Raw genomic sequence first — 25,057 nt, forward strand, 5'->3', positions numbered from 1 at the left:
TGCTTGGTGTGTGTGTGTGTTGAATGCGGTGATCTCCTATGCTACAAATCGTTCTGAAAACAATGGCAAATGGTCAAATTTTCCACTCCGTCTGGTTCAAATTCGATTGAGGAAGGAAAACCCTCGAAACCCTGTCGTAACAATGTGAACGGGGTAAATAAATGGCGATCGCACTCACAGTAGGCACAAGTGTAACGATGACAACAAGAAGGATGATACATTGTGCGGATGCCATCGCAGTAGTCGGTGGTTTAATCCATTGTGTGCGCGCAGTCATTAGGAAAAAAGGTCTCTTAGAAGACCCCTCCGCCGCCTGCTGATCTTGCTGTCGTCGTCGTCCCTGAAGGGTGCAGCAATGAGTTAATTTTAGGAAAAATGATGGAAAGAAGAGCACATGGGTTGATGGTCTCTTTCCTACTGCAACGGGGACTTAAGTTTTTCTGAGCATTTGTTAAAGGCTTATTTTATTGTTGAGTTTTTGTTTTGTTCAATCACTACTAGGAGGACAGGTAGAGCAGGTAGACGCATTCCACCCAAAGGGACACTTTGGCAAACGAAGAAAAGATATTTTATATTACTACAATTGCGGCAGGGGCTTCAGTTTTGTGCAACTTGTCCGAGATTGAAGAACCCGGTGTCGTTCTAGAAACGAAATTCGTGTGCTTCAAAAACTGTGTTTGTGCGATAAGAAAGGATAAGAACCAAGCGGAAGCAGGATGAGGTTCTGGAACATTCCACTGCTAGCGACGGGCGCAGTGCTTTTGGCATTAATCATCGGTGAAATCAGTTGCAGTGCGCACGAGTTCGATAATAATGATCTAAGCTACAATGCAAACAGTAGGCAGCAGCATGGAGGGTCCCAAGCAGGGCCTTCCACCTCGATGGGTCGCGGTTTTGCCGAATCGGCGAGGGATTTGATTATGAGTCCTGCGGGACAGTTGGCAGTTTCGTTCGCGAAGGAGATGATTAGCCGATCGGCCGGGAATAGTCAGGTTAGTGGACAAGGAGTTGACAGTACTTAGGTAGGGTGGAAGTACCAGTATTGACTACGACACCAATTGTTGACCTATTGAATAACACATTATAACATGGGGAGGGATGACTTGCAACACATGATAATTTACCACTATCGTACAATGTAGAACGCAAATATCAGAAAAAAAAAACTGTGTTGATATACAATACGTGTATACGTGTACAATTAAAGTAGTTCTCACAATGTGAGCTCTTATTATTATTATTTGAACAGAATAATTAAGAATAATGCTTGAATAAATTTGAATAAACTGATACTAGATGGAGATTCAAAATCGAAGTCTGAAAAAAGCAATAGAAATGCCATATGGATTTTAATGACTCAAATGTATGACGCATACTATTTTACGAAATTTTAACAAAAACATCATCTAAATACAACGCTGTCGTTGTGTTTAGATGGGCATCTAATTCTTTCGAAAGATTATTGAATTGAAATTGAATTCAGATTTACTTCTGCGTCCCACTATCCCATCAGGCGCACAGTGGGACGAAACTGAAAATTGACGGTCAAAACCTCTTAGATGCGTTTCAGCCCATAGGTGTCTTTGGGACATTGTTTTGAATTAGCATCCCGAGTAATAATAAAAAATAATTTTTAAATTATACTAAATAGGGCACCCGAGCAAAAAAATTTTTTTGAAAATTCCAAGATATAATGAAATTATGTTAAAATTTATATAATTTTCGACCATTTTTCTAAACAAGTTTCTTCTGAATTGGCACTTTTCGGCAGCCATATTTAGTATACTTTGATGCCTTATTATAGGGGGAGATCCCCCAGTACCGGACACTTAAGCCACTAAATTCATAATTCGAAAATATTGATTTTATGGGCTCGTGTTACCCATTTATGATAAATATTATCATTTTTGTAGTGTACAAAAATAAATTTGAAAATATAAATATGAATTAATGATTTTGACATGTGTTCTGATGATGTATTTTAGTACCAAATTGATCGATCTTGAAACGTGGCACCCAATACCGGACACGATCTGAATATGCGTCGAATTCTGTAAATTTGAACATCATTGAATGTGTTTACTATAGGAATAGTATACAATTGCCAATTCAATGCATTTGCAACATTTACAAGAACAATTTGAGTTTTTCTTAGTTTACAAGATGTCCATCAAAATCCTCTTTCATATATGATGAAAAATAGCACATTTTACGATGTTGTTATGAATGTTCATTCTTCTTAATTTTATTGCATGTTTGATACCATGATCGACGGAATCCATGAAAAATGAAAGTATTATGAGACACTGATGCAATAATTACAAAGATATCATATAACAAATCAAGCTGTCCGAAACTGAGGGACAGGAGGTGCTTGACCAAAATTGTAATTGTCCATATTTACTTCAATTACGGTACAAAATACATTCATACTATCAAATTAGGATTAGGTTCGATCATGCTTGCGGGATCCAAAGTATTTTTCATATTCAAAATAATTACTAAATAGGCTCAAAATTAAGAAGATACGTCAATTTTTTAAAGATTTTCAAACTTTTCTACTTTATTAAAAAGGGATGCATATTTCAAGGATGTGTTATTCTACGCAAACATTAGTCTACATAATAGCTTTCTTTTCTACTAATACACCATCTTAATTGGACCATGATTTCTCAATGTTTCAACTTTGTCCGGTATTGGGTGCTGTCCGGCACTGGGGGATCTCCCCCTATCAGTTAAAGCCCCATGGCAACAGAATGATCGGGTCTCACAGGGCTTATTGATTTCAACCATTTTTTGACAGGCATGGAATTTTATTTTGACATCAAATAGTTTTTGACCTTTTGTATGCTCATAGTGCAATCAATAAACTTAGGATTTTTTATATCACAAATCTTAACAACTATGTCGAAGTCATCTGAATAAACTGACAAGCTATCAAAAAAACAATGTTTTATTGAAATAAAACTATTTTTGAGAATTTACTAGCTAGGTTTCTCATGTACCAGCAATTTCGGACACAAGTTCACTTCGGCCGGCACAACAAATTGGTTGAAAAATGAGAGGAATTGTGTTCAACAGGCTAAATTATGTTTTACTCTCAATTATTATTTGCTTTTTATCATAAAATACATATGATCGGTGTTCAGACAGACTGGACCAGATGAAATTTTTGTGTCATAGAGATATGTTGGTTACACGATCATTTTTGATTTTTCTGATGATATTTTGATACAGACGTATCATCAAAAAGATAAATTCCATCATCACAACAAATAATGCAAATATTTTGATATTTTGAATGCCTGGGGTACGTTTTCCTAAAATCATTAAAAAAACACTTGATTCAGTCTGTTTGAACACCGACTATATTATTTTTTGTTTCTTAAATTTTTCACGCATTGTGACCGAAGCCAAATTATCGTCGACAACTACGATTTGATGCTAAAATTAAGCAGTTTTAGTGTGATAAAGGTGTTTTCTAATATGTTATTTTATGATATAACTAATACAGAGTATTGCACTGTGAGTATACAAAAGGTCAAAAAACTATTTAAGATCAAAATTCCAATGGCTGCCGAAAAGTGCCGATTCAGGAGAGACTGGCTTTGAAAAATGGTCGAAAATTATATAAATTTTAACATAATTTCATTATATCTTGGAATGTGATGATTTCACAGCTTTGATATATTCGGCAAATTTGTGTATTTTTGTAATATATAAAATGTTGTAGAACATGTCATGCTCGTAAATTGCACATTGAGTATAGAAATGGTCAAAAAACTGATATTTATGGTAAAATAGGTTAAATTTAAAAATTTAACCGTGAAAACGAAGTCAAAAATATCGAGTATGTTCAGCAAAGCTGTTGAAAATGAAAAGAACTAAAACTTTGCTGAAGTAATTACCGCCCAAATTTTCAAAAAAATATTTTTGCTCGGGTGCCCTATTTAGTCTAATTTGAACATTATGTTTTATTATTACTCGGGATGCTAGTTCAAAACAATGTCCCGAAGACACCTATGGGCTAAAACACCTCTAAGAGGTTTTGACCGTCAATTTTCAGTTTCGTCCCACTGTGAGGCGGTCCTAAATCGCAAAAGTATTGTTTCCTCAATCATTTTTGATTATTTTCTACTTAATACTAACAATATTGTTAAAAGAATTTCAGAATTTGAAGATGCTACTTGCTTTAGTTTCTGAGATATATAGTTCTTCTTCTTCTTCTTCTTCTTCCTGGCATTAACGTCCCCACTGGGACAGAGCCTGCTTCTCAGCGTAGTGTTCTTATGAGCACTTCCACAGTTATTAACTGAGAGCTTTCTTTGCCAAAGTTGCCATTTTCGCATTCGTGTATCGTGTGGCAGGTACGATGATACTCTATGCCCAGGGAAGTCAAGGAAATTTCCGTTACGAAAAGATCCTGGACCGACCGGGATTCGAACCCAGACACCTTCAACATGGCTTTGCTTTGTAGCCGCGGACTCTAGCAACTCAGCTAAGGAAAGCCCCTTATAGATATATACACACTTAGATTTTTTTCACGAGCTCGGCTGTGCGAATCTCGGTTTCACGATTTTAACCGAGACTCAGCTAACAAATTGTCCGCTTGCTTAGCAACGAAGCACGATTTACTGATACTCGGCTTTTATTTGCTGAGATCACAGGAATTTTGTTTGCCGACTACTCGGCTTTGCGGATTTTGGTTAAAAATAGCCGAGATTCGGCATTCTGAATTAAGTGTGTAGTATCAAAGTAAAAAAATGGATGCGAAATTTACACTTTTCGGTGAAAAAACCTATTTCTTCAAGTTCATTGAACAATTACATTTTTTATTATTGCTCTTCATCTATATTAAACCATAAAGGTTTAAAGGTTTTCACTATGCTTTCTGCTGGACTAATAAAATAATGTCATATAACTAATAGAAAAAATATTGAAAATTAAATAAATTGAAAGTTTTTGAAAATAATGCCAAATTTGAACCTTAATAGTCGCGTTTCCCGACACTTCTGTTTAGATGAAAATTAAGCTTGAAACTTCTACAAACATGTCCCGCAGAAAAGTCTTGCAACAAATTGCAACTTTGATAGTTACATCATTTCTCATTTTTTGTCATTTGTTTTTTTTTTACCATGCGTGCTTAAAATAAGTTTCCTTCCTCATTGACAAAGTTAACAGATGGTCAGAGTCTCGTTGTTTTTAGTTGGCCTTCAACTTTTTGATTTTATTGCGGATCAATATTTTATTTTGTCTTAGGGTAGCCGTCTTAAGGATACACACTCAATCTGTTCGGTAAAAATAACTGGTTTTGGAACTAGCGAAAATGTCAGTAAACTAAAAAAAAATGTCAAAAATCGAAAACCACAGATTTTTGACTGAAATTTGCAGAGAGCTTTATTTTTATATCATACAGTTAACTCTCCCGTACTCGATATTCCGTATTCGATCGAGTTAGAGATATCATACAGTTAGTAGAATTCCGTATCTCGATATCGAGTTAGAGAACCATAGTAGTTGGTTTTCATGGCTAACTCGATGGTCCCTTGGATCTCAGTTGCACTGGATTTGTGTTCTGTAACTCGATACCTCCCTAACTCGATGGTCCCTTCAATATCGAGTTAGGGAGAGTTGACTGTATATCGATAAAAAAAATAAAACATGGTGAATTTTGCTTTTCAATTACGCGTGGCGAAAGTTTTCATTTTACTGACTTTTTCGGTAGTTCCAAAACCCAGTAAAATTTTACCGACCCCAGTAATTTAATAGAAGTGTGTAGGGTGGCCAGAAAACATGTTTTTATGGAATCTATGACAAAAGGTCGAAAGACAAAAGGTCGAAAGACAAAAGGTCGAAAGGACAAAAGGTCGAAAGGACAAAAGGTCCAAAAACAAAAAAGAAGGGACAAAAGGTCGAAAATAGTTTTTTTTCAAAATTTCCCACCATGCAAATCGTTTTCGACCTTTTGTGTTTCGACCTTTTGTCTTTCGACCTTTTGTCTATAAACCCGAACAAACATATGCTTGTTTGATTTCTTCGACAACAGATAGTACCTAATATTGGCAATTGAATTTCATATATGAGTAGAGAATTTTACTGCCAGTGCTTCTGTGTCAGTGCTATTGTTAAAATACTTGAAAAAGTGTGAGCACCATCAAAAACAGTGATGAGTGAAGCCATTTATAATCGCGCTGTTATTTCTCTTTTTGATGTAAAATTAAATCATATGGAGAATGTTGAAAATGCTTTCAAACATATTTGTGCCAATAATGGAATAGCAGAAGATGATTACGATAACTTAAAAGATAATTTATATAAATTGGAGTGTAAATTTGTAACAAAGTGGAAGGAAGCTTATGATATTAAAAATTTATGGAAGGGTTGCATTATATTGTGATAGTAATCAAACTGTGAACAGCCAATAACCCCAGAAAAATCTGATGAGTATTGTAAAGCTACAGTGGCGATGATGATTACGGAAAAATCCTAATTCTAGAAAAGCTCAAAGGGGATGGCAATTCGGTTCGTAAACTTAGAAAGCACAAATCGATACTGTTATTTCCAAAGGGCTTAACTGACATGTGCGATTTCTCTTCATTAATCCTCTCTTTCGATTAGAACTTCACCAAATTAAAAAAAAAACGCAAAATTTCTTGTTCATGCAGTAAGATTTAGTAACTCCTTATTCTACAGCACGAAAACATGCTATGAAAAATGAATCAGGTAACTGAAATAATGCAAAAAGCGCAAGGATGAAGAGAAATCGCTGAATGCAGATAAGTTATAATGAAAAATCAATGTCGATATATTTGTCTACAAGCTGAGAATGCTTTAAAGATCATTCTCATTGTTGAAAAACTTTATAGGTAATAAAATAGGCGAAGAATGATTTAACGCTGTCATTCTGATGTATGTGCATCTAAATAAAACTATAGGTGAAGGTACAGTTTTGGAACATTCAAGCAAATCACAATGGATGGAGATTTAAATTGTTATCAGAATGTTTAAATTTCATATAAACTTTTATAACCATTCATATCTGAAGAGGAAAATCTTTGCTAATTTTTATAAAGAATAAATTAGCTTGTGGAAAACGAAGCTTCTTTCATTTACCAAGGCGTATTTAGGATTTTTTTTTTTGAAAATTATGCTAGGAACAATACACTTTCTCTAACTAGAGGTGTAAGTACACACAAAAAATCAAGCCTAGAGCGAACGAGAGAAACTGATTCATTTTTTTCTACTTTGACTCCCTTTTCAACGTCCAAAGCATTTGAAAAAAAAAACGATCAATGATGATGTTTTTCTTCGCAATTTGTATAAGTTGGATACATTTTTAAGTTCCATTTGAGTAACGAAAAGAAAACAAGAAGCTTTTATGAGTTTTGAGGATTTTAAATGCGATGTATCTGGAGACAGCTTACATGATCTGATTGACGTCGAGGATGAAATTGACGAAAATTTTGTGGATGAGAAGTTAACTCAGATGAAGAATAGTGTAGTACTGCAACTGTGGTAAATAAAAAAATATTAAAAAATGGTAAAATAATAATAAACCCATTTAATGTGTCCAGATTGCTTAAGATTGCATTCCTTTGGTTTTTTTATAACTTTTTTCATTAATTTTCAAAAGTACAAAAAAAATGCTTATTGTGACCACTACCTGCCCCAACCCCAACTTCCCTAAATCCACCCCCACCCTTTCACAAAACATACCGACAACTCTACATGGAATTAACAGAAACACATTCATTTTGTATTAAACGTTTACATTTTGCAAGGGGTATTAGTGGGGGTGTCCCGTGATACTCATATTTTACAAAGTTAGATCAAACAAATGGCAGACGATGGCAGAAAAGTCTCCAAAATGGCGGGGAAGCGTTAGCCTCTGGAGTTGGCCTTAAAACTTGAAATTGTAATGTCTTAGATTTTTCTCGGTATTGTTTCAAACTCGTCTTTCAATATCCTTTTCAGGTGACGTCCATGAATAACATCACGCAAAGTTTTTGCCATATTCATCCTCCTTTCTTTTCCCTCCATATCACTATATCAACTATTTTAAATTTGCATATAAGTTGTCACGTTTTTTTTGAAGCTCCCCCCATCTTCCTCTGTACATGACGTAATTTATGAATCACCCCTCACAATTTAAAGTTTCAAACAAAAGAGGCATGGGATGTACCTAATAGCCCTTAAATTTTAAGATTATTCAAAAAGGATAAGGTAATTATGACTATACCTAGTTTAAAATATAATAAATGTGTGCTTACGATGGTTTTCTTCAAGTCGAGTTTAGTACACGACACTGAAGACGGCCTTATAGTTGAGGTCGAAATACGCGTATTCTGTCAAAAGATACAAACTATAGTGGAATTAAATGGTATAGTACTAAATTCGGTTTTTTTATCTACCTCACATGTAGTTTTTTTTTCCACTTCTTTACATTGTAATGGGTCGAATAACATAGCATAGACTGACTGCACATGTCAATGGTTGCTACTCCCGTGATTGATCGGAACTGTTAAGAATTGCACTTACGATCCAAATGAATAAGGGATGGGAGTTTCCGCTTACTCTCCGAAGTGCAATTTTAGCAGATCTAATATTATTGATCAATAACGGCGCCGGCCAAGTCCTTACAGTCAGTTGGGATGGGGAAGGAATGTTAGGGTGTAATTGTTGCTTCTAGAGACCGAGAATACCTCTGCATCTCCACAATCACCACGGGAAGGGTGTTTATTAGTGAGGGAGGAAAATATCTGGGAGTCACCTCTGGTCGGTGATGCGATCCATGGACAAGGGGGAAATATACGACTTATATTTAAAGCTAGTTTTGTATTTTTGTCTCGAGAAGTTTTTGGAAAAAATACGTCAACATCTATAATGTCGAACAATTCAAAAGACGTTTTTATTAATGACGAAAACTGAAAATTACATGTATGTATTTTAAATAATTTGAAACAGGAATAATGCCGACACTTGTAGTGACGAACCATACATAGTTTGTTTGAAAATTACATATGAGTATTACTGTGCATTTTGTCTCCGATATGGTAGAAGTTTTAGAAAATACGTCAACATTCACAATGTCGAACAATTCAAAAGATAATTTTTAATAATGTCAAAAAGAGAAAAATGTATGTATATTGAAATTGTATAAGAAAAGAGCATAATGCCGACACATACAGTGACGAACCATACAACGTTTGTTTTAATATTACATAAATGTTACGCTTTCAAGAAAAAATGTGTTATCTTTAACATGAAACGAACTCATTAGTTGGTAATCCATTCTCGACTGAACACAAAACTGACACTGACAGCAAAACTTCTTGGCATCCCGAAAACAAACCGTCTTGCTTGGGCCTCTCCGGCAACGAAAGCACGCGCGAAATTGTCAGCAAAATCTATCGGACGACGCAAAACCGAACTGTCATGCTTGGGCTTCACGAAGCACTCTGTAGTTTTTTTTTCAACTTCTTTACATTGTAATGGGTCGAATAGCATAGAAATATATTTGATAAATCTCAAGTGGTTTTCTGTGCAATATCACTATCCTGAATAATTACGGAATAGCAACTACGAAGAATATGCTCCATCAGATATTCGTTTTTCATCGCAAACCATAGTTGATTATGATCTTCATTGTTCCATTTTAGAACAACGAATTATGCTCTTGTTCAGCTTTTTGCGTCTGCTCGAGATGATAAATCCACATTAATTGATCATTCATTTTCCTTCAAAAATTGCTTTTTTGCATCAGAGTTTGTCACAATAGCCCCAAATTGGCCACTCTTACAAATAATCAATGTGATCGGCTTATATAGGAACCGATATTAAAAATGTGTTCAAAACTGGTTCTGATATCCAACGCGAAAAAAAATCAGGTAGTTAAACGACTTGATTGAACTATTAACGTAAGAAAACTGTTTCAAGTTAAAATACCAAGCTTGTCAATGGTTCATATTAATGAGTCCTGTAATAACCGATTATTTTTTTTTTCTTCAGCTGATAAAATGTGCCGTCGAAGAATAATAAGTATGACTTATAAGTGCAAATTCACGTGAAACATGCCCAGAAAAATAGGTTGGTGAATGCTGGACATGGCGTACTCTTGGTACTTCGCGTACCTGAAGGAATAAAATAGACTCCTTTGTGTGGTCCTTAGTCCTGCCCAGCAACTCCTACCCTTACCTGCTCATGGTACTGGCCGTAGTACGAGCAACCTAAGGGAAGATCGGGTAACCAACCCCGGTGGGAGCTTTGGTAGTATGCTGACAGGGAAGGGAGGGTTTGCTTTTGCTTTTGCTTCTGAAAACCTGGAGCGTCTGTACTCCATGATAGGAGCGGCTCACAACAGCGTCTGTTCCCAAAGGGGCGGCTGATCATCGTCCGAGTGCCGGAGAAGAACTCTAAGCTAAATTGTGCACTATGGCCCTCCGAACATTAAAGGGGAATGCTCGTCCGGAAATCTAATGGGTTGGTGTCAGGCGCAGCAAGCCAACCGTAAAAACACATCAGCACAGGAACGTCAACGAGAGAATACGAACCGGAACAATCGGCAAAGACCACAGCAACGGAAATGAACTAGCGATTGGTACGTGGAACAGAAAATCTCTCAACTGAGCATGAGCATGAGCATGATTGACCGCCCGCAGATGCTACTCCATTATTGCAAGAACAGCTGTACTTACACAGGGAATCAACAGACGCTACTCGGGATCAGTAGCATCCTCAATGTGTAAATACTGGTGCTCTCATTATTATAATAACCAATAATGGCGCCGGCTGCGTCCGAATGCAGGTCAATTTAGGGATAGGAGGGAAATGTTGACGTGTTACTTGCTATATGGAATCCGAGGAGTCCTCTGCACTTCCACAAGTAAACACTGGGAGTTTGGATATGGGGGAGGGATTCGTTTTGGTAAACGATTAATAAATATAATTTGAAATGAATGCGCCTAACCGGATTCGCGATATTACTCGATTAACGCATTGAACGCCGATCAAGTGTTCGTCACTCGTCCCATAGGATCAAGCGACAAGATCAAAGGTTCAAAGGATCAAACACTACTAGTGGAACTGCAAATCTCTCAACATCATAGGAAGTACACGTATACTCTCCGATGTTCTGAAGGTCCGCGGTTTCGGAATCGTAGCGCTGCAGGAGGGGTGCTGAACAGAGGTAACCATACCATCTACCAGAGCTGCGGCACACACACGAGCTGGGAAAAGCTTTTATAGTGATGGGTAATATGTAAAGGTGCGTGATCGGATGGTGACTGATCAATGAGAGAATGTGCAAGTTGAGAATCAAAGGCCGGTTCTTTAACATTAGCATAATAAACGTGCATGAGCGGTTCCATTTGAATTCGAATGTCGGTTTACTTTTGTATTTGTTGATTTGGATGAAATTTTGCACATGCTTTCTTTATGCCCAAAAATGCCTTTTTGCATCATCGGCTCGCCATTTTGGCTCTAGCCTTACTTTTGAGAAGGGCCAAAGAAAAAAACCCTTAATAATTTTCAAAAAATATAACTTAGAAACGGTTTGTCCGATCAGTTTGGTGCCTTCCGCAAAGTTTTAGGTTATTGTTGGGACTATCTGGAAAAAATATACACTGTAAAAAAATGTTGTAATTTTTTATATATCGAAAATAAAGCTTAAAATCAATTTTCTCAAAAATCGTATTTTTGATTTTTTATTTTTTTTATATGTTAAAGTAGACAAAAAATGAAGTCTTTTGCGTACTTTCATAAAATCGGGTCGAAAAGCATTCAAAAAGTTTTTTTAGACCATATTGAAAAATCAACCTTTTTTAAAAAATCATAACTTTTTTGTCCATGATTTCTCCATCTTGACCCACTGTGCAAAAGACTTCATTTTTTGTATATAAAAAAATAAAATAATCAACAATACGATTTTTGAGAAAATTGATTTTTAAGCTTTATTTTCGATATGTAAAAAATTACAAACTTTTTTTTACAGTGTATATTTTTTCCAGATAGTCCCAACAATAACCTAAAACTTTGCGGAAGGCACCAAACTGATCGGACAAACCGTTTCTAAGTTATAATTTTTTGAAAATTATTAAGGATTTTTTTCTTAGGCCCTTCTCAAAAGTAAGGCTAGAGTCAAAATGGCGAGCCGATGATGCAAAAAGGCATTTTTGGGCATAAAGAAAGCATGTGCAAAATTTCATCCAAATCAAAAAATATAAAAATGAAATTTGGGAAAAAAGTCGTCATTTTCTGTGGAACCGCTCGCATAGCTCACACTCAGGAAGCACTAATGACGATAAAGACGCTTTTTACGCCCAGCTTGAACGCACGAAAGTACGACAAGCCACAACGTCAAAATCATCATAGGAGATTTGAACGCCCAGGTTGGCCAGGAGGATGAGTTCAGACTGACTATTGGAAAATTCAGCGCTCACCAGCTTACGAACGAAAACGGCATTAGAATGATTGACTTCGCCACCTCCAAGAATATGGCCATTCGTAGCACCTACTCCAGCACAGCCTTCCATACCGATACACCTGGAGATCACCACAGCAAACAGAATCGCAAATCGACCACGTTCTGATTGATGGACAGCACTTCTCCAACATTATCGACGTCAGGACCTATCGTGGCGCTAACATCGACTCTAGTCCACTATCTGGTGATGGTTAAACTGCGCTCAAAACTCTCCGTCGTTAACAACGTACGGTACCGACGGTCGTCCCGGTATGCAGCTTAAGCAACCGGATGTCGCAACTGCATACGCTCAGCACCTTGAGGCTGCAAGCTTCTCTTGCGGACTGCTGTAAAACAGTGAAAGCAGCTAAGATCAACGTCGGGTACGTGGGACGTGGATTGGTTCGACGAGGAATGGCAGATTCTGGAGGAGAAGAATGCAGCGCGGTCATGCTGCAGCAAAGGACCTGGCAGAACTTGGAACGTTATAGACGAAAACGGCAATAGTAACCCGCCATCAAGAAACGGAGTGCAAGGAGATGGAACAGCTGTGCCGGTCTCAAGAAACACGTAAGTTCTATTAGAAGCACAACGCATCCCGCAACGCAAGCAGCACTTCGATGAACACCTGAATGACTCTGAGAGCACAGGCAATGAAGGGTGAGATAACGGAGGATATGCCTACGTCAGTACTTCGGACGATGGAAACCAAACAGCCCCCACTTTGAGGGAGGTTTTCCATTCACCAGCTTTAGAATAATAAAGCTGCTGGTAAGGATGGTATCGGAGCTGAACTCATTAACACTTCAGTAGTCACGCTGTTGTATTTGGTACAACAGTGATGAAAAAACCTCGCTTCTTGTACACAGCATCAGCGAGGTGGTACTGACGCTGGCAAACCACGCGACGACTGAAAGGTTAAGATGGGCCCGGAGAGGCTGGCCATTTGTCTGCACCGGCTGACACAATCTAAGAAACAGAACCGTAGGAGTGGTAGGAAGGGGTAATATGCTCCATCTACAAGAAGGGCGACGAGTTAGATTGTGGGAGCTTTCGAGCGATCACCTTTCTACAAAGTATTATCCCAGACCATCTTCCGTCGTCTGTCACCTGTAGTAAACGAGTTTGTGGGAAGTTATCAAGTCGGCTTCGTTGATGGCCGATCGACAACGGACCAGATCTGTACTGTACGACAAATGATCCAAAAATGTCGTGAATATCAGCTCCCAACGCATCATCTTTTCATCGAGTTCAAAAAGGCGACATACGATAGTATCGACCGTGTAGAGCTGTGGAAAGTCATTGACGGAAGCCCACGAGGACTGATAAAAGCAATGATTGAAGGTGTGCAACACTGTGTGGAGATTTCCGGCGAACACTCCAGTTCGTTTGGATCCCGCCGGGGACTACGACAAGGTGATGGAGTTTCGTGCCTGTTTCAATATTTCGCTAGAAGGTGTATTGCGGAGAGCCGGGCTTAACAGCCGGGATATGATTTTTACGACATCCAGTAGGTATATTTGTTTGCTTCGCCGATGATATGGTCATTGAGGCATTGATGGATGTGAAGCAGCAAAAGTTGGACTGGTGGTGAATGCGACCAAGACGAAGTAGGGGAAGTGGTGGTAAAATGAACTGGGGTGGTAAAATTTCGATGATTTTTTATCACGCACGGACGATTTAGAGTATAAATCTGAGTGTTCAAGTTGATACGTAGGTCAATTGAAGTGAAAATATCAACGAAAACTAAGATTTTAGAAAACCACGTTTGAAAATTAGAACTGACGTAACTTTTAGCTCGGAAGACTTGAGGTTTTTTAGTGTGGTGAATATCGTTATGATATGATGTCAAATCTGATACCTTAAGAATTCTTTTTGAATGGGTTACAATCATTAATGGATGTATTTTCGGTGGGGCAATGAAAATTTTCAGAAATATTTGTTTTGCTCACGTTTTTTGCATGGTGTTCACCACCACCAACCGCTGTTCATTTTACCTACATAGTGCAGGTAAAATGAACATTTGCATCGCTTTTTTGATAGCAATGAAAATATGTGAAAATTTCGCTATTTTAGCCTTAATCCATGTCGTTGCTATAGATTACATCCCTATTTTTGATGTTGTGCTATAGAACTGTAGAAATTTCTCGTTTTTCCATAAGAAACATGATGATTTCCTTAAGGTGTTCATTTTACCACCCCTTCCCCTACATGCTAGCTGGTGGGAACGAGCGCAACAGTCCTTGGAAGAATAAGTGGACAATAATTAATAATTATTAATGAATTGATAGTGAAATCTATTTTAAATCGTTAATTATTTACAAGATAAATTTCTTGATCAAACCCTCTGTAGAATTCATAGATAGAATGAAATATTGGAGGTTTTTTTTGAAGAAACATTTTTTGGGTTCCTGATCTGGGACAATTTGTTTGAAGAGACCTCTGTCAAATTCCTAGACTACTAATAAAATTAGTTCTAATAGAAATAGATAGAATGAATAGAAAATGGATAGAATAGAAGAAATAGAACTAATAGAATGGAACCCTAGGAAAAAATTCTGTTAAAAATCATCGAGAAATGCCCTATGGAGTCAATTCTGATGATGAGTCAATGCTGAAAGACTATCTAGTAGATTTGTGGGAGCATCCTTGTCGGAATTCTTTAAAAAATACCGGTAGAATATTTAAATAATGTTTGGAACAACCCGTGGAACAACCCATGGAGAAATTTTTGTTCCTTTTCAGGAAACCTTTGGAATTTAATGTAAGAATCCTTGTAAATACAGTCAGCGCTCTACATCTTGATATATCTTTCTAAATCGACGATTTCGTCGCTTCCTTCATTCTGCATTCAAATTAAATATCTATAACTCAATATCTCTATATCTCGATGTGTTTTTTTTGATTTTGATTCATTATCAATGGTTTCTCGACCAGATTTTAGTTGCGTTGCGTAGTAACGGAGTATTTCGTAGATTGCTTACAGAAAACTGTCATGTTATTTACTTTTCCATTCTTATTTCAATTCACTTATGAAAAACTATTTTAGATGAAATAGATCTGTTTAATTGGAAGTCAGAGATGGATTTTGCTCATTTTGGATAGAAGGAGTAAAACTGGACAATTGATTCTGGTTCAAAATGATCCCTCCTACACCTATCTACAATTCAAGACGTATTCTTTTCAACAGAAGAAAGCACTAAATGACACTATCAAATGTTACGACTATACTAACTTTTGCAATTTCTCATCAGAATCACACTTATCACAAACGGTAAAAGTAAAACTGTCCAGGTTGTGTAGCACTGGTCGAATCACCAGCGGAATTGCATTAAAATCCACCACGCAGAACGCGAAATAAAAGGGACAGGCAGTCGGAACCTGGGAGGGAGAAACCAATACAAAATTTCTGTACGTCATAGTGAGCCGAGATTCCGCTGTCACGAACTGTCACTGTGAGCCCAGATCTCAAACATTGGACTAACATGAAAAAAGCGCGTAACTGATTAAAACACATTTTCGTATTTCTTCAAAAGTGATAAAAATCGAATGAAAATCAATTTATGCACATAACGCAAGTAATTTCACGTGAGCACCATTTAATATGATTGAACATAAAGCATTGAAAAACGCTTCGTTCTACTTTTTCCAATGAAAATGAATATTTAGTGTATAGAAAACTATGGCCCTTTTTTCATGTTTGTCAGGAAAGATCGAAGGTGCACAACAAAAGGAAACTACTGATTTTCTCGAAGCCTGCCTTGATTGTTGTTGGCAAGCTGGAGTTATCTTGCAGTTCAAAATAAAGTTGTCTTATATTTCGTGTGTAGTATCGGTGCCTCCCTCCCAGGTCGGAACCACAACCACTCGCAGCGTGGCCTACTCAGTTTTTTTTCTGGTTTTTTGACCAGATTTTAGTGACTCAAAACAATTTAGGAAGCCCATACGATGTTTGTTTATTGTTCTCCTTTTAACGGAGGGGTTTCTATCTGGTAATTAACATTAATGTCCTTGATCCAGACATATTATAATCTTCATGGTCCTTTCGATAGATGTGAAGAGGCGACTATATTTCAAGAAATTTACATGGGGGAAGCACTGCAAGAATCTCTAAGTTTTGAATTTTCAAAATAGCATAGCGTCTAAAGCGTTGATTTTAGTGAGTTGTTTATTGATTTGAAAAAGCGCTTTTTTTGGCACTATTGGTCAGGTGATTAAATCACCTAACAATGAGAATTTTTTTTACTTGATTGGAATAGACGGTTGGTGGACTCTTAAGCCTGATTCGCTGCTGACAAGTAATTTTTCGGCCTATCTTGATGCATGGAAAATTTCTGCAAGAAATCGATCAAGAATGCGCCTTTTTCTGATCGCAGTACGCAGTTGAAAATAAATGTCAATTCAAATGGAGCTCACTGTAGAAAATTTCTTGACCATTTCTTCCTCAGAAATTTTTACTTTTCTTGAGCGGAGCAGCATACTTAGATTTAAAATAAAATTCCAATATAACTTTTTTCTAACATTTTTTATGTCTTCTATTAAGTTGTTTAACTACCAACACTATTTTAAACTAAATTTTGATGGAGCTTTTTTCAAGTGATATACTGCCCATAGAAGCATAACTGTCCCATGTGGATATTCGAACCAACACCTTTTTTCGTCGCAACATTCATATTTTAATACATTGTTCACCGTGCATATAAACTTTAACACACTTTGTTTGAAAATGTTGTGGAAAAAAATGAAGTTGGTGCAGTGTCATATTGAAAAATAAAGGCATAACAGTCTCTATATGAACTTTCAACTCGAATAGCAACTGCAAACCGTGAAATTTGTTCATATTTATATATTTTTTAGCATGCAGCAATGTACTAGAAAATTATAAGTTATAACAGTTCTGCTTTTATGGGTAGTATAGTGTGTCATTAGTTTGGACGTAGAATGACGCGCATAATCATTTGCGATTCTTAGAGGACTATTTTTTGACTTTCAAATGACACTAAATACATCTGGAAGGGCGAGACCTATTGATTGTTATGTACATGCTAGTTAAACCATGCAAATGTATTTATTCGAGGTTTTACTCTCTTTTATCTTGTTTTCATCACGTTTTTTCATATTTTATTATTTTTGATTCAATACCTAATCTGCCCAAAAATGCATAAAAGCCCCAGGTCATTTTTCGTCAAATTTCAGTTAATTACGTGAAACGTCATTCAATTGCATGTACTTTCATGGTATTATAAGAAAAAAATACGTTTGCTCTGGAAATGTGAACAACAACATCGAACTTGGTCTGTCCCACGTTACTATTAAACGCATGTTAGTCTCGCGACTTGTGTGATAAGGACTTGCGAGAAATTGTGTTAATAAGGAAGTCAAGTAGAGCAAATATATTTACCCACAATTCGTTCCCTTAACGTGAAGATGCATCGAAGCCAAACTTCAAATTTTTAAGAGCACAAATCGAGAGAACCAGACAGTGGTTTGATCTGAAAACTTAATCGATTAGTCACACGCTGGTGGTGAGCAATCGATTAAGTTTTCAACTCAAACTAGAGTTCATTTTGTCGAAACATAAATCTTAATTAAATCTGACAGATATTAACAGATCATAAGCGTGTGATTTCTCCTCGTACTTGTAGCGACGTCGTCTTTGAACATCCACTTGTTCCACGCTCTTGTAAATATAGCTGGTTTGCTCTCATGAATCCAATGCCCACAACACCGTGTTAAAACGAAAACGGTGTTCCTTCGAGATGTTAACCCCGCAGTTCATTATACACCCATAATGGACAAGCATTAGTTGGTATGATGAACGGCGCTTCTTGGCGTCGTTGTATCTCGCTTTCAATTCTTTTTTTTTTCTTTTGTGTTTTTGGCGAATTCATCAATGGTCGAATAACTTCCTTATGAGTCCATTTCATCAGTCCCCGTCGCATATTCAGTGTCCTCCAACGATTTCAAATAGCTTATCCAATGCTCAGGGTACGTCTTCGGTGGAAATTAAAAGCTGCCGTCGTTACCAGTCAGAGCCAGCAAAGTTGTCTTCAGAGCCCGCGTCATTGTCCAACGGGTCGCCATCGGCCAATTACCTGCATTCATCCTCGGAACTATCAGAAGTACCATAACTTTTCAAATAATCGAGAGCAAACATTTCCGCGACTTTGAATGCGAACACTGAACTGTCAAAACAACAATAATTCACATGTGAAGACCGATCCATCATAGTAAGCACTGAGGAAATAAACGCATATCAGTCACGCGTAAATTTTCCTGCATATTAACTAATTATTTGAGGAAATTAAGAAATAAAATGTATGTAACATTGTAATCAATAGTTCATTGCACCATTTGAGTGCAAATTTGGGTGCGAAAACATCGCTTTTTAAATTTAATTGGAGTAAATAGCGCATAAAAGTGTTCACGACTTCTATCGCGTTTTTCTTAGGTGCGTTGTTTTGCTAGTGGGCATGGCACAAATCTCCCAACTGGTGGGGAACGTGCCTTTGGAGCCGGCCTTCTGATACCTGAACATTCGATCCAACTATTCACTTTCCATAGAGCGTTACGTAATACACCAATTGCCTATCTTATAAATCATCTATCTCATAAAAAAAATATATTTTTATCTCACTTTTAGGTGGTTTGATCATCTGATCTTTAGCTCAAAAGGAATTGCTTTTACAGATCAAGAAATTTCTCTGAACAAAAATTTTCACTAAAATCACGTTTTACTATTTTGATCACGAAATCGGCATTTTAGAATAAATCCGTAGAAGAATCCAAGGAGGTTAGTACCTCAAACGGTTCTTGGAGAAATCTTTTGAAGAATTTCTGCAGGAATTCCAACGCGCCACCTAAAAATTTTAGGCGAACTCGTCGCCGGTGAAAGGCTACTCAAATAAAGATGAACAATAATGATAATGTATACAATAGTCTTTTCGAATATGAAAAGAAAATTTACTAAACAATGCTAAATGAGTGGCTGCTTGGGCACGTCAGGAGTTAATCATCAATATTAACCTCCTTTTCCCGAGCAGCCTAGATAGCCGCGTAGTGTCGGTAGCGGTTGTTTCAACTGGCTAAGAATTAACACTACGGACTGCCTGTTCCGGTGGTAAAAGTCCACCTCACAGGTGACCCCTAATTTATGGTGTGATGCGTACCGTGCCTAAGAATGAATGGTTAGGGGGGTCTAAATAAAACCTAACCGCAAACGGAGCCTGTGGGGTACCAGGGCGCCCTCCACAGTATTGAGTCCTTCCTGTGCTACCCGGAGCAATGGTGCAGGTGACCTTGTGTTTCTCCGAGATAATCGGCTGCCCTTCTTCAGTCTCTATCTTGAGGCTTAATAAGGGTGGGATTATGAATATGTTGACATTTAATTTAAATTATCACCTATATGGATTCGCATTATGCGTTTTACACAGGGTATTCTGTGCTCTTTCGCCTTTGGCGACTTTAAATAGATACCGATCTGGTTTTTTCGTTGCTGGTCTTTTTCGTGCGGAGATTGCAAAAAGCTTAATCCTGCCTAGTTTGGGTAGTGGCTACGGTTAGGTTAGCTCAGATCAATCTTCAGCATAAAAGAACAGCAACGATCAATCTTTGCAGACTCATGCAAAATGGTGCAGCCCAAGTGGCGCTAGTTCAAGAACCCTACTTTCGTAGAGGGAACTTCTATCTAGGTAACCTTGTGGACCCAGTTTTTGCTACTTTTAGCAAGCTTGAAATGGCAAACTCGCGCTCCATGCCCCGCGCATGCGTGCTCGTTAATAAAGCAATCGTTGCTACACTCATTTCTGAGTTAACTACCAGAGATGTATGTGCTGTCACAATCGATGTTTCTGTTGGTGACCTCAACAGGAAATACGTCTATTGTTCGGTATATTTACCACATGATGAACCATCCCCAACGGATGACTTCAAACGAGTTGTCGTACACTGCGTAACAAAAGGCCTTCCGCTGATTGTGGGCAGTGATGCCAATGCTCATCACATCATCTGGGGCAGCTCGGATATCAATTTGAGAGGCTCCAGTCTGATGGAATACTTAAGTAGTACAGACCTTGGATTACTTAACATAGGCAATCGCCCAACCTTCATGGTTTCTAATAGAGAAGAAGTGTTAGACATAACGCTCTGCTCGAATAGAATCAGTCACGAGTTGACGAATTGGCATGTATCAGATGAGGAATCATTATCTGATCATCGCTACATCTTCTTTGAACATTCAAATGTAACTGCGCAGACTTTGCGTTTTAGGAATCCCCGGTCAACAAACTGGGAACTCTACATTGAATTGGTTGCGACCAAATTTCATGGATATTCTCCGTCCATTGAAAATCCAAGTGATCTGGATGATGCCGTTGATACTACAACATCCTACATTATGGAAGCTTTTGAAGAAGCATGTCCTCTGCGGTCTGTAAAGACTACAAGAGGGACCCCATGGTGGAATTCCGATCTGACTAGACTCAGGAAACAATGTAGAAGGAGTTGGAACAGACGCCGTTCAGCTGGATCAGAGTCGTTCAAGTCAGCTCGCAAGGCTTACAAGAAGGCTCTTCGTTCTGCTGAACGATCCGGCTGGAAAAACCTTTGTACAAATGTTTCCAGTTTGAGTGAAGTCAGTCGGTTGAACAAAATTCTTGCAAAATCTAAGGATTTCCAAGTGAACGAAATTCGCTTACCTAATGGTGACTTTACTTCTTCCGATGAAGAAGTTTTAGAATGTTTATTCAATACACACTTCCCCGGATGTGTGGACATAGCATCTACGGATGAATCAAATGTCTTTTCATGTAGTTACGAGTCTCTGGCCTCGGCTCGCAGTATCGTAACTACTGAATCGATTCAATGGGCACTTAATAGTTTTGCTCCTTTCAAATCTCCAGGAGCGGATGGGATTTATCCTGTTCTGCTCCAAAAGGGATTTGAGTTTATCAAACATGTTTTGAAAAAGCTACTTGTAAGCAGTTTTGCTACCGGGTACATTCCCAAATCCTGGCGTGATATTACTGTAAAGTTTATCCCAAAAGGAGGACGTGCGTCGTATGAGGAAGCGAAGAGTTTTAGACCAATCAGTCTGACCTCTTTTCTTCTGAAATGTCTGGAACGGATTATCGATCATCACATCCGTGATGTTTATTTGGCAAACATGCCTCTTCATGTGAATCAACATGCTTACCAATCTGGAAAGTCCACTGTGACTCTTTTACACAAAGTTGTATACGATATCGAGAAAGCATTCGCTGAGAAGCAATCGTGCTTGGGTGTTTTCTTGGATATTGAGGGTGCCTTTGATAACGTGTCTTTCGATGCCATATTGGAAGCCGCACGAAACCATGGGCTACCTACAATGATTACCAATTGGATTCATCAAATGCTCAAAAACCGACATCTCTTCTCGACATTGCGTCAATCAGCGATTCGAAAATTGAGTGTTTGCGGATGCCCCCAAGGGGGAGTCTTGTCACCACTTTTGTGGAATCTCGTAGCAGATACGCTATTGAGGCAACTCAATAATTGCGGTTTTCCAACTTATGGATTTGCCGACGACTATCTAGCTCTGATAGTTGGTATGTGCATAAGCACCCTATTCGACCTGATGCAAAGTGCTCTTCAGGTAGTCGAGAGTTGGTGTCGCCAATATGGCCTTTCGGTTAACCCGAATAAAACATCTATTGTTCTTTTTACGGAAAGACGAAACCGCGATGGAATTCGACCTTTACGTCTTTTTGGCACTGAGATTAATGTGACTGATCAAGTAAAGTATGTCGGAGTCATTCTAGATTCCAAACTTTCATGGACACCTCACATTGATTTCAGAGTCAAAAAAGCTTGCATGGCCTTCGGTCAATGCCGGCGAACCTTTGGTAAAACTTGGGGCCTCAAACCCAAATATATCAAATGGATTTACACAACAGTTGTTCGACCAATATTGGCATATGGATGTCTTGTGTGGTGGCAAAAGGGCGAAGTGAGAACAATCCAATCAAAATTGGGCCATCTCCAAAGGATGTGCTTGATGGCGATGTCTGGTGCGTTCTCTACAACTCCCACAGCAGCGCTCGAGGCCCTTTTCGACGTTGCGCCACTACACATATATCTTAAACAAGAAGCACTTTCTTGCTCTTACCGTTTATGGGTACTGGATCTACTGGAGAAAAATCCAGTGAATCGTAGATCTACACACACTTCGTTGTTTCCACTTTTGGTGAATTGGGACAAAATTGTCCTTGCTCCAAGTGATCTCACAATTGCTTGTAACTTTCCTTACAGGACATTTACCACACAATTCCCTTCACGGGAAGAGTGGACGTCTGGCTATTTGGAAAGAAGTATATCAAACAATATAGTATGTTACACTGATGGCTCCCTTCTTGAAGGTAGAGCTGGTGCAGGAGTATATTCTCGTGAGCTAAGGCTGAATCAGTTTTACTCACTTGGTAGAAACTGCACCGTTTTTCAGGCGGAAATATTTGCTTTTATGTGTGGAGTGCAATCAGCACTTCAACAGCGCGTAATGGGTAAAGTCATATACTTCTGTTCAGATAGTCAGGCTGCTATAAAAGCTCTCGCTTCGGCCAACTCAAGGTCGAAGCTTGTTATCGCATGTCGAACTCAAATTGAGGAACTGAATTCAGTCAACTCTGTAAACCTTGTATGGGTACCTGGCCATTCTTCCATCGCTGGAAATGAATTGGCTGATGAGCTAGCTCGCGATGGAGCATCGCATGACTTCATTGGCCCTGAGCCGGCTATTCCAATTTCGAAGTGCTGGGTGAAGCTTCAGATAAACTCTTGGGCGGCAACTCAGCACAAGCAATATTGGAATAGTTTGGAGTCGTGTCGTCAAACAAAATTGTATATTACTGAGCCATCTCCAAAGGTGGCGAAGTATTTAACAAATCTGTCAAAGCAGAATTGCAGTCTCTTGGTCAGAGCGTTGACAGGCCACTGCCGACTCAACTATCACATGGCAAATATTCAGCGTGCTGACTCATTTGTGTGTGATAGTTGTGACTCCGATTATGGAACTTCGTATCACCTGATATGTAACTGTCCAGTTTTTGCGCAAATGCGATTCCAATTACTTGGTAAACACTTATTAAGTGAAACTGAATACAGAAGCCTGAATCTTCAGGACATCCTGTTATTCTTAACCCGCTGTGGTAATGAGCTATAGGCTCTCTTTACGCTCATGCGTTTTGCAGTGCCCTTTTTAGGGCGCTGTTCGAACCCATTGTGGTATGGAGCTACATGCTCTCATTTCGCTTATGCGATCTTCCCTCTTCAAGGGACCCCACTCCTATTTCCTCCCATCTTTCCCTTCCCTTTCCTCTCCCATCGGGTAGATGATGAAATAGGCTCAAATATGGCGATGGCACAAATCTCCCAACTGGTGGGGAACGTGCCTTTGGAGCCGGCCTTCTGATACCTGATACCTGATACCTCAAACGGTTCTTGGAGAAATCTTTTGAAGAATTTCTGCAGGAATTCCAACGCGCCACCTAAAAATTTTAGGCGAACTCGTCGCCGGTGAAAGGCTACTCAAATAAAGATGAACAATAATGATAATGTATACAATAGTCTTTTCGAATATGAAAAGAAAATTTACTAAACAATGCTAAATGAATAAACAAAACTTTGTAATTAGAATAGCGAAAAAACTTTCGAATTAAAGTCCCAACATTTTTTTAGTAAAAATGACACGTTTATAATTTTAACTGCAAAAATGTTACACAGAAAAAAAATTACGTTATATCGATATTAGGTTATGCAAAGGATACGCTAATTGCGAGGTATAATAATCGAAAATTTATTAAATTCTAATATTCCAGGTTTTGAGTCTGAACCTCACCAACTTGCTGATTCTATTTCTGCTCAAAGCACTGATCTTTGCTGCCGGGTTGATCGGTGCCGGCAATTGGGGTGCTTATGGCCGAGGACGGAGCGAAGGCGGTAAGTTTCAAATATCATACCATCTGAACATGTGTTACTGTGTCATAACAACTGCGGCCACGCAATAAGCGAAGCCAACCAAAACTGTCATTAAGCATTGTGTACTTTTCGCCGTCCTGCTGCCCTTCCGTCTAACTAAGACAATGGGAAGGAAAATTATCTGGGTAAATTGGGCGACACATATAAATGCGGTGCGGTAACAATAGAAGTGACGCAATTCTAACGCCGAATGGGTGCCACGAGACAATCCTTCAATTTTCCATCTTTTTTACCCCACCATAGGATCATTTTTCTATCCGGGTGAACCGGGGCTGATGATTGGTTACCTCGCGGCAGAAGGCTCCGGCCAGGAAGGTTGCATGTTGCAAAGCGCTTGTATGTCACCGCACACGGCCAATGAATACGCCCGAGCTGCCAGCGCGTTGGTCAAGGGAGCGGAAATCTTCGACCCGGAAATTCCCAAGAACAGCAAATACAACCACCTACTGATTCAACTCGATCGGGCCATCATGGAGGGTCTTCAAGGGGCACCGTGCGATATGATTTATCCTTGTCACTTGTAGGTTGGACGTTCTTTCTGTACAGTGTTTTTCGAACATAAGTGAGCAATTTTGGACGAAAGAAAAG

General features: G+C 38.5%; 1 protein-coding gene across 1 annotated transcript; it reads left to right on the forward strand.

The window, feature by feature from the left end:
- Nucleotides 1-509: 509 nt before the first annotated feature.
- On the forward strand, nt 510-25,051 carry LOC5563804. The gene is made up of 3 exons (XM_001648037.2): nt 510-992; nt 24,310-24,430; nt 24,713-25,051. The coding sequence occupies exons 1-3, from the start codon at nt 717-719 to the stop codon at nt 24,991-24,993; spliced, it is 678 nt and encodes a 225-aa protein (XP_001648087.1). The 5' UTR covers nt 510-716; the 3' UTR covers nt 24,994-25,051.
- The last annotated feature ends 6 nt before the right edge of the window (nt 25,052-25,057 follow it).

This window comes from Aedes aegypti, chromosome 3, assembly GCF_002204515.2.
Source record: "Aedes aegypti strain LVP_AGWG chromosome 3, AaegL5.0 Primary Assembly, whole genome shotgun sequence".
In the NCBI taxonomy this organism is placed as follows: Eukaryota; Metazoa; Arthropoda; class Insecta; order Diptera; family Culicidae; genus Aedes; species Aedes aegypti.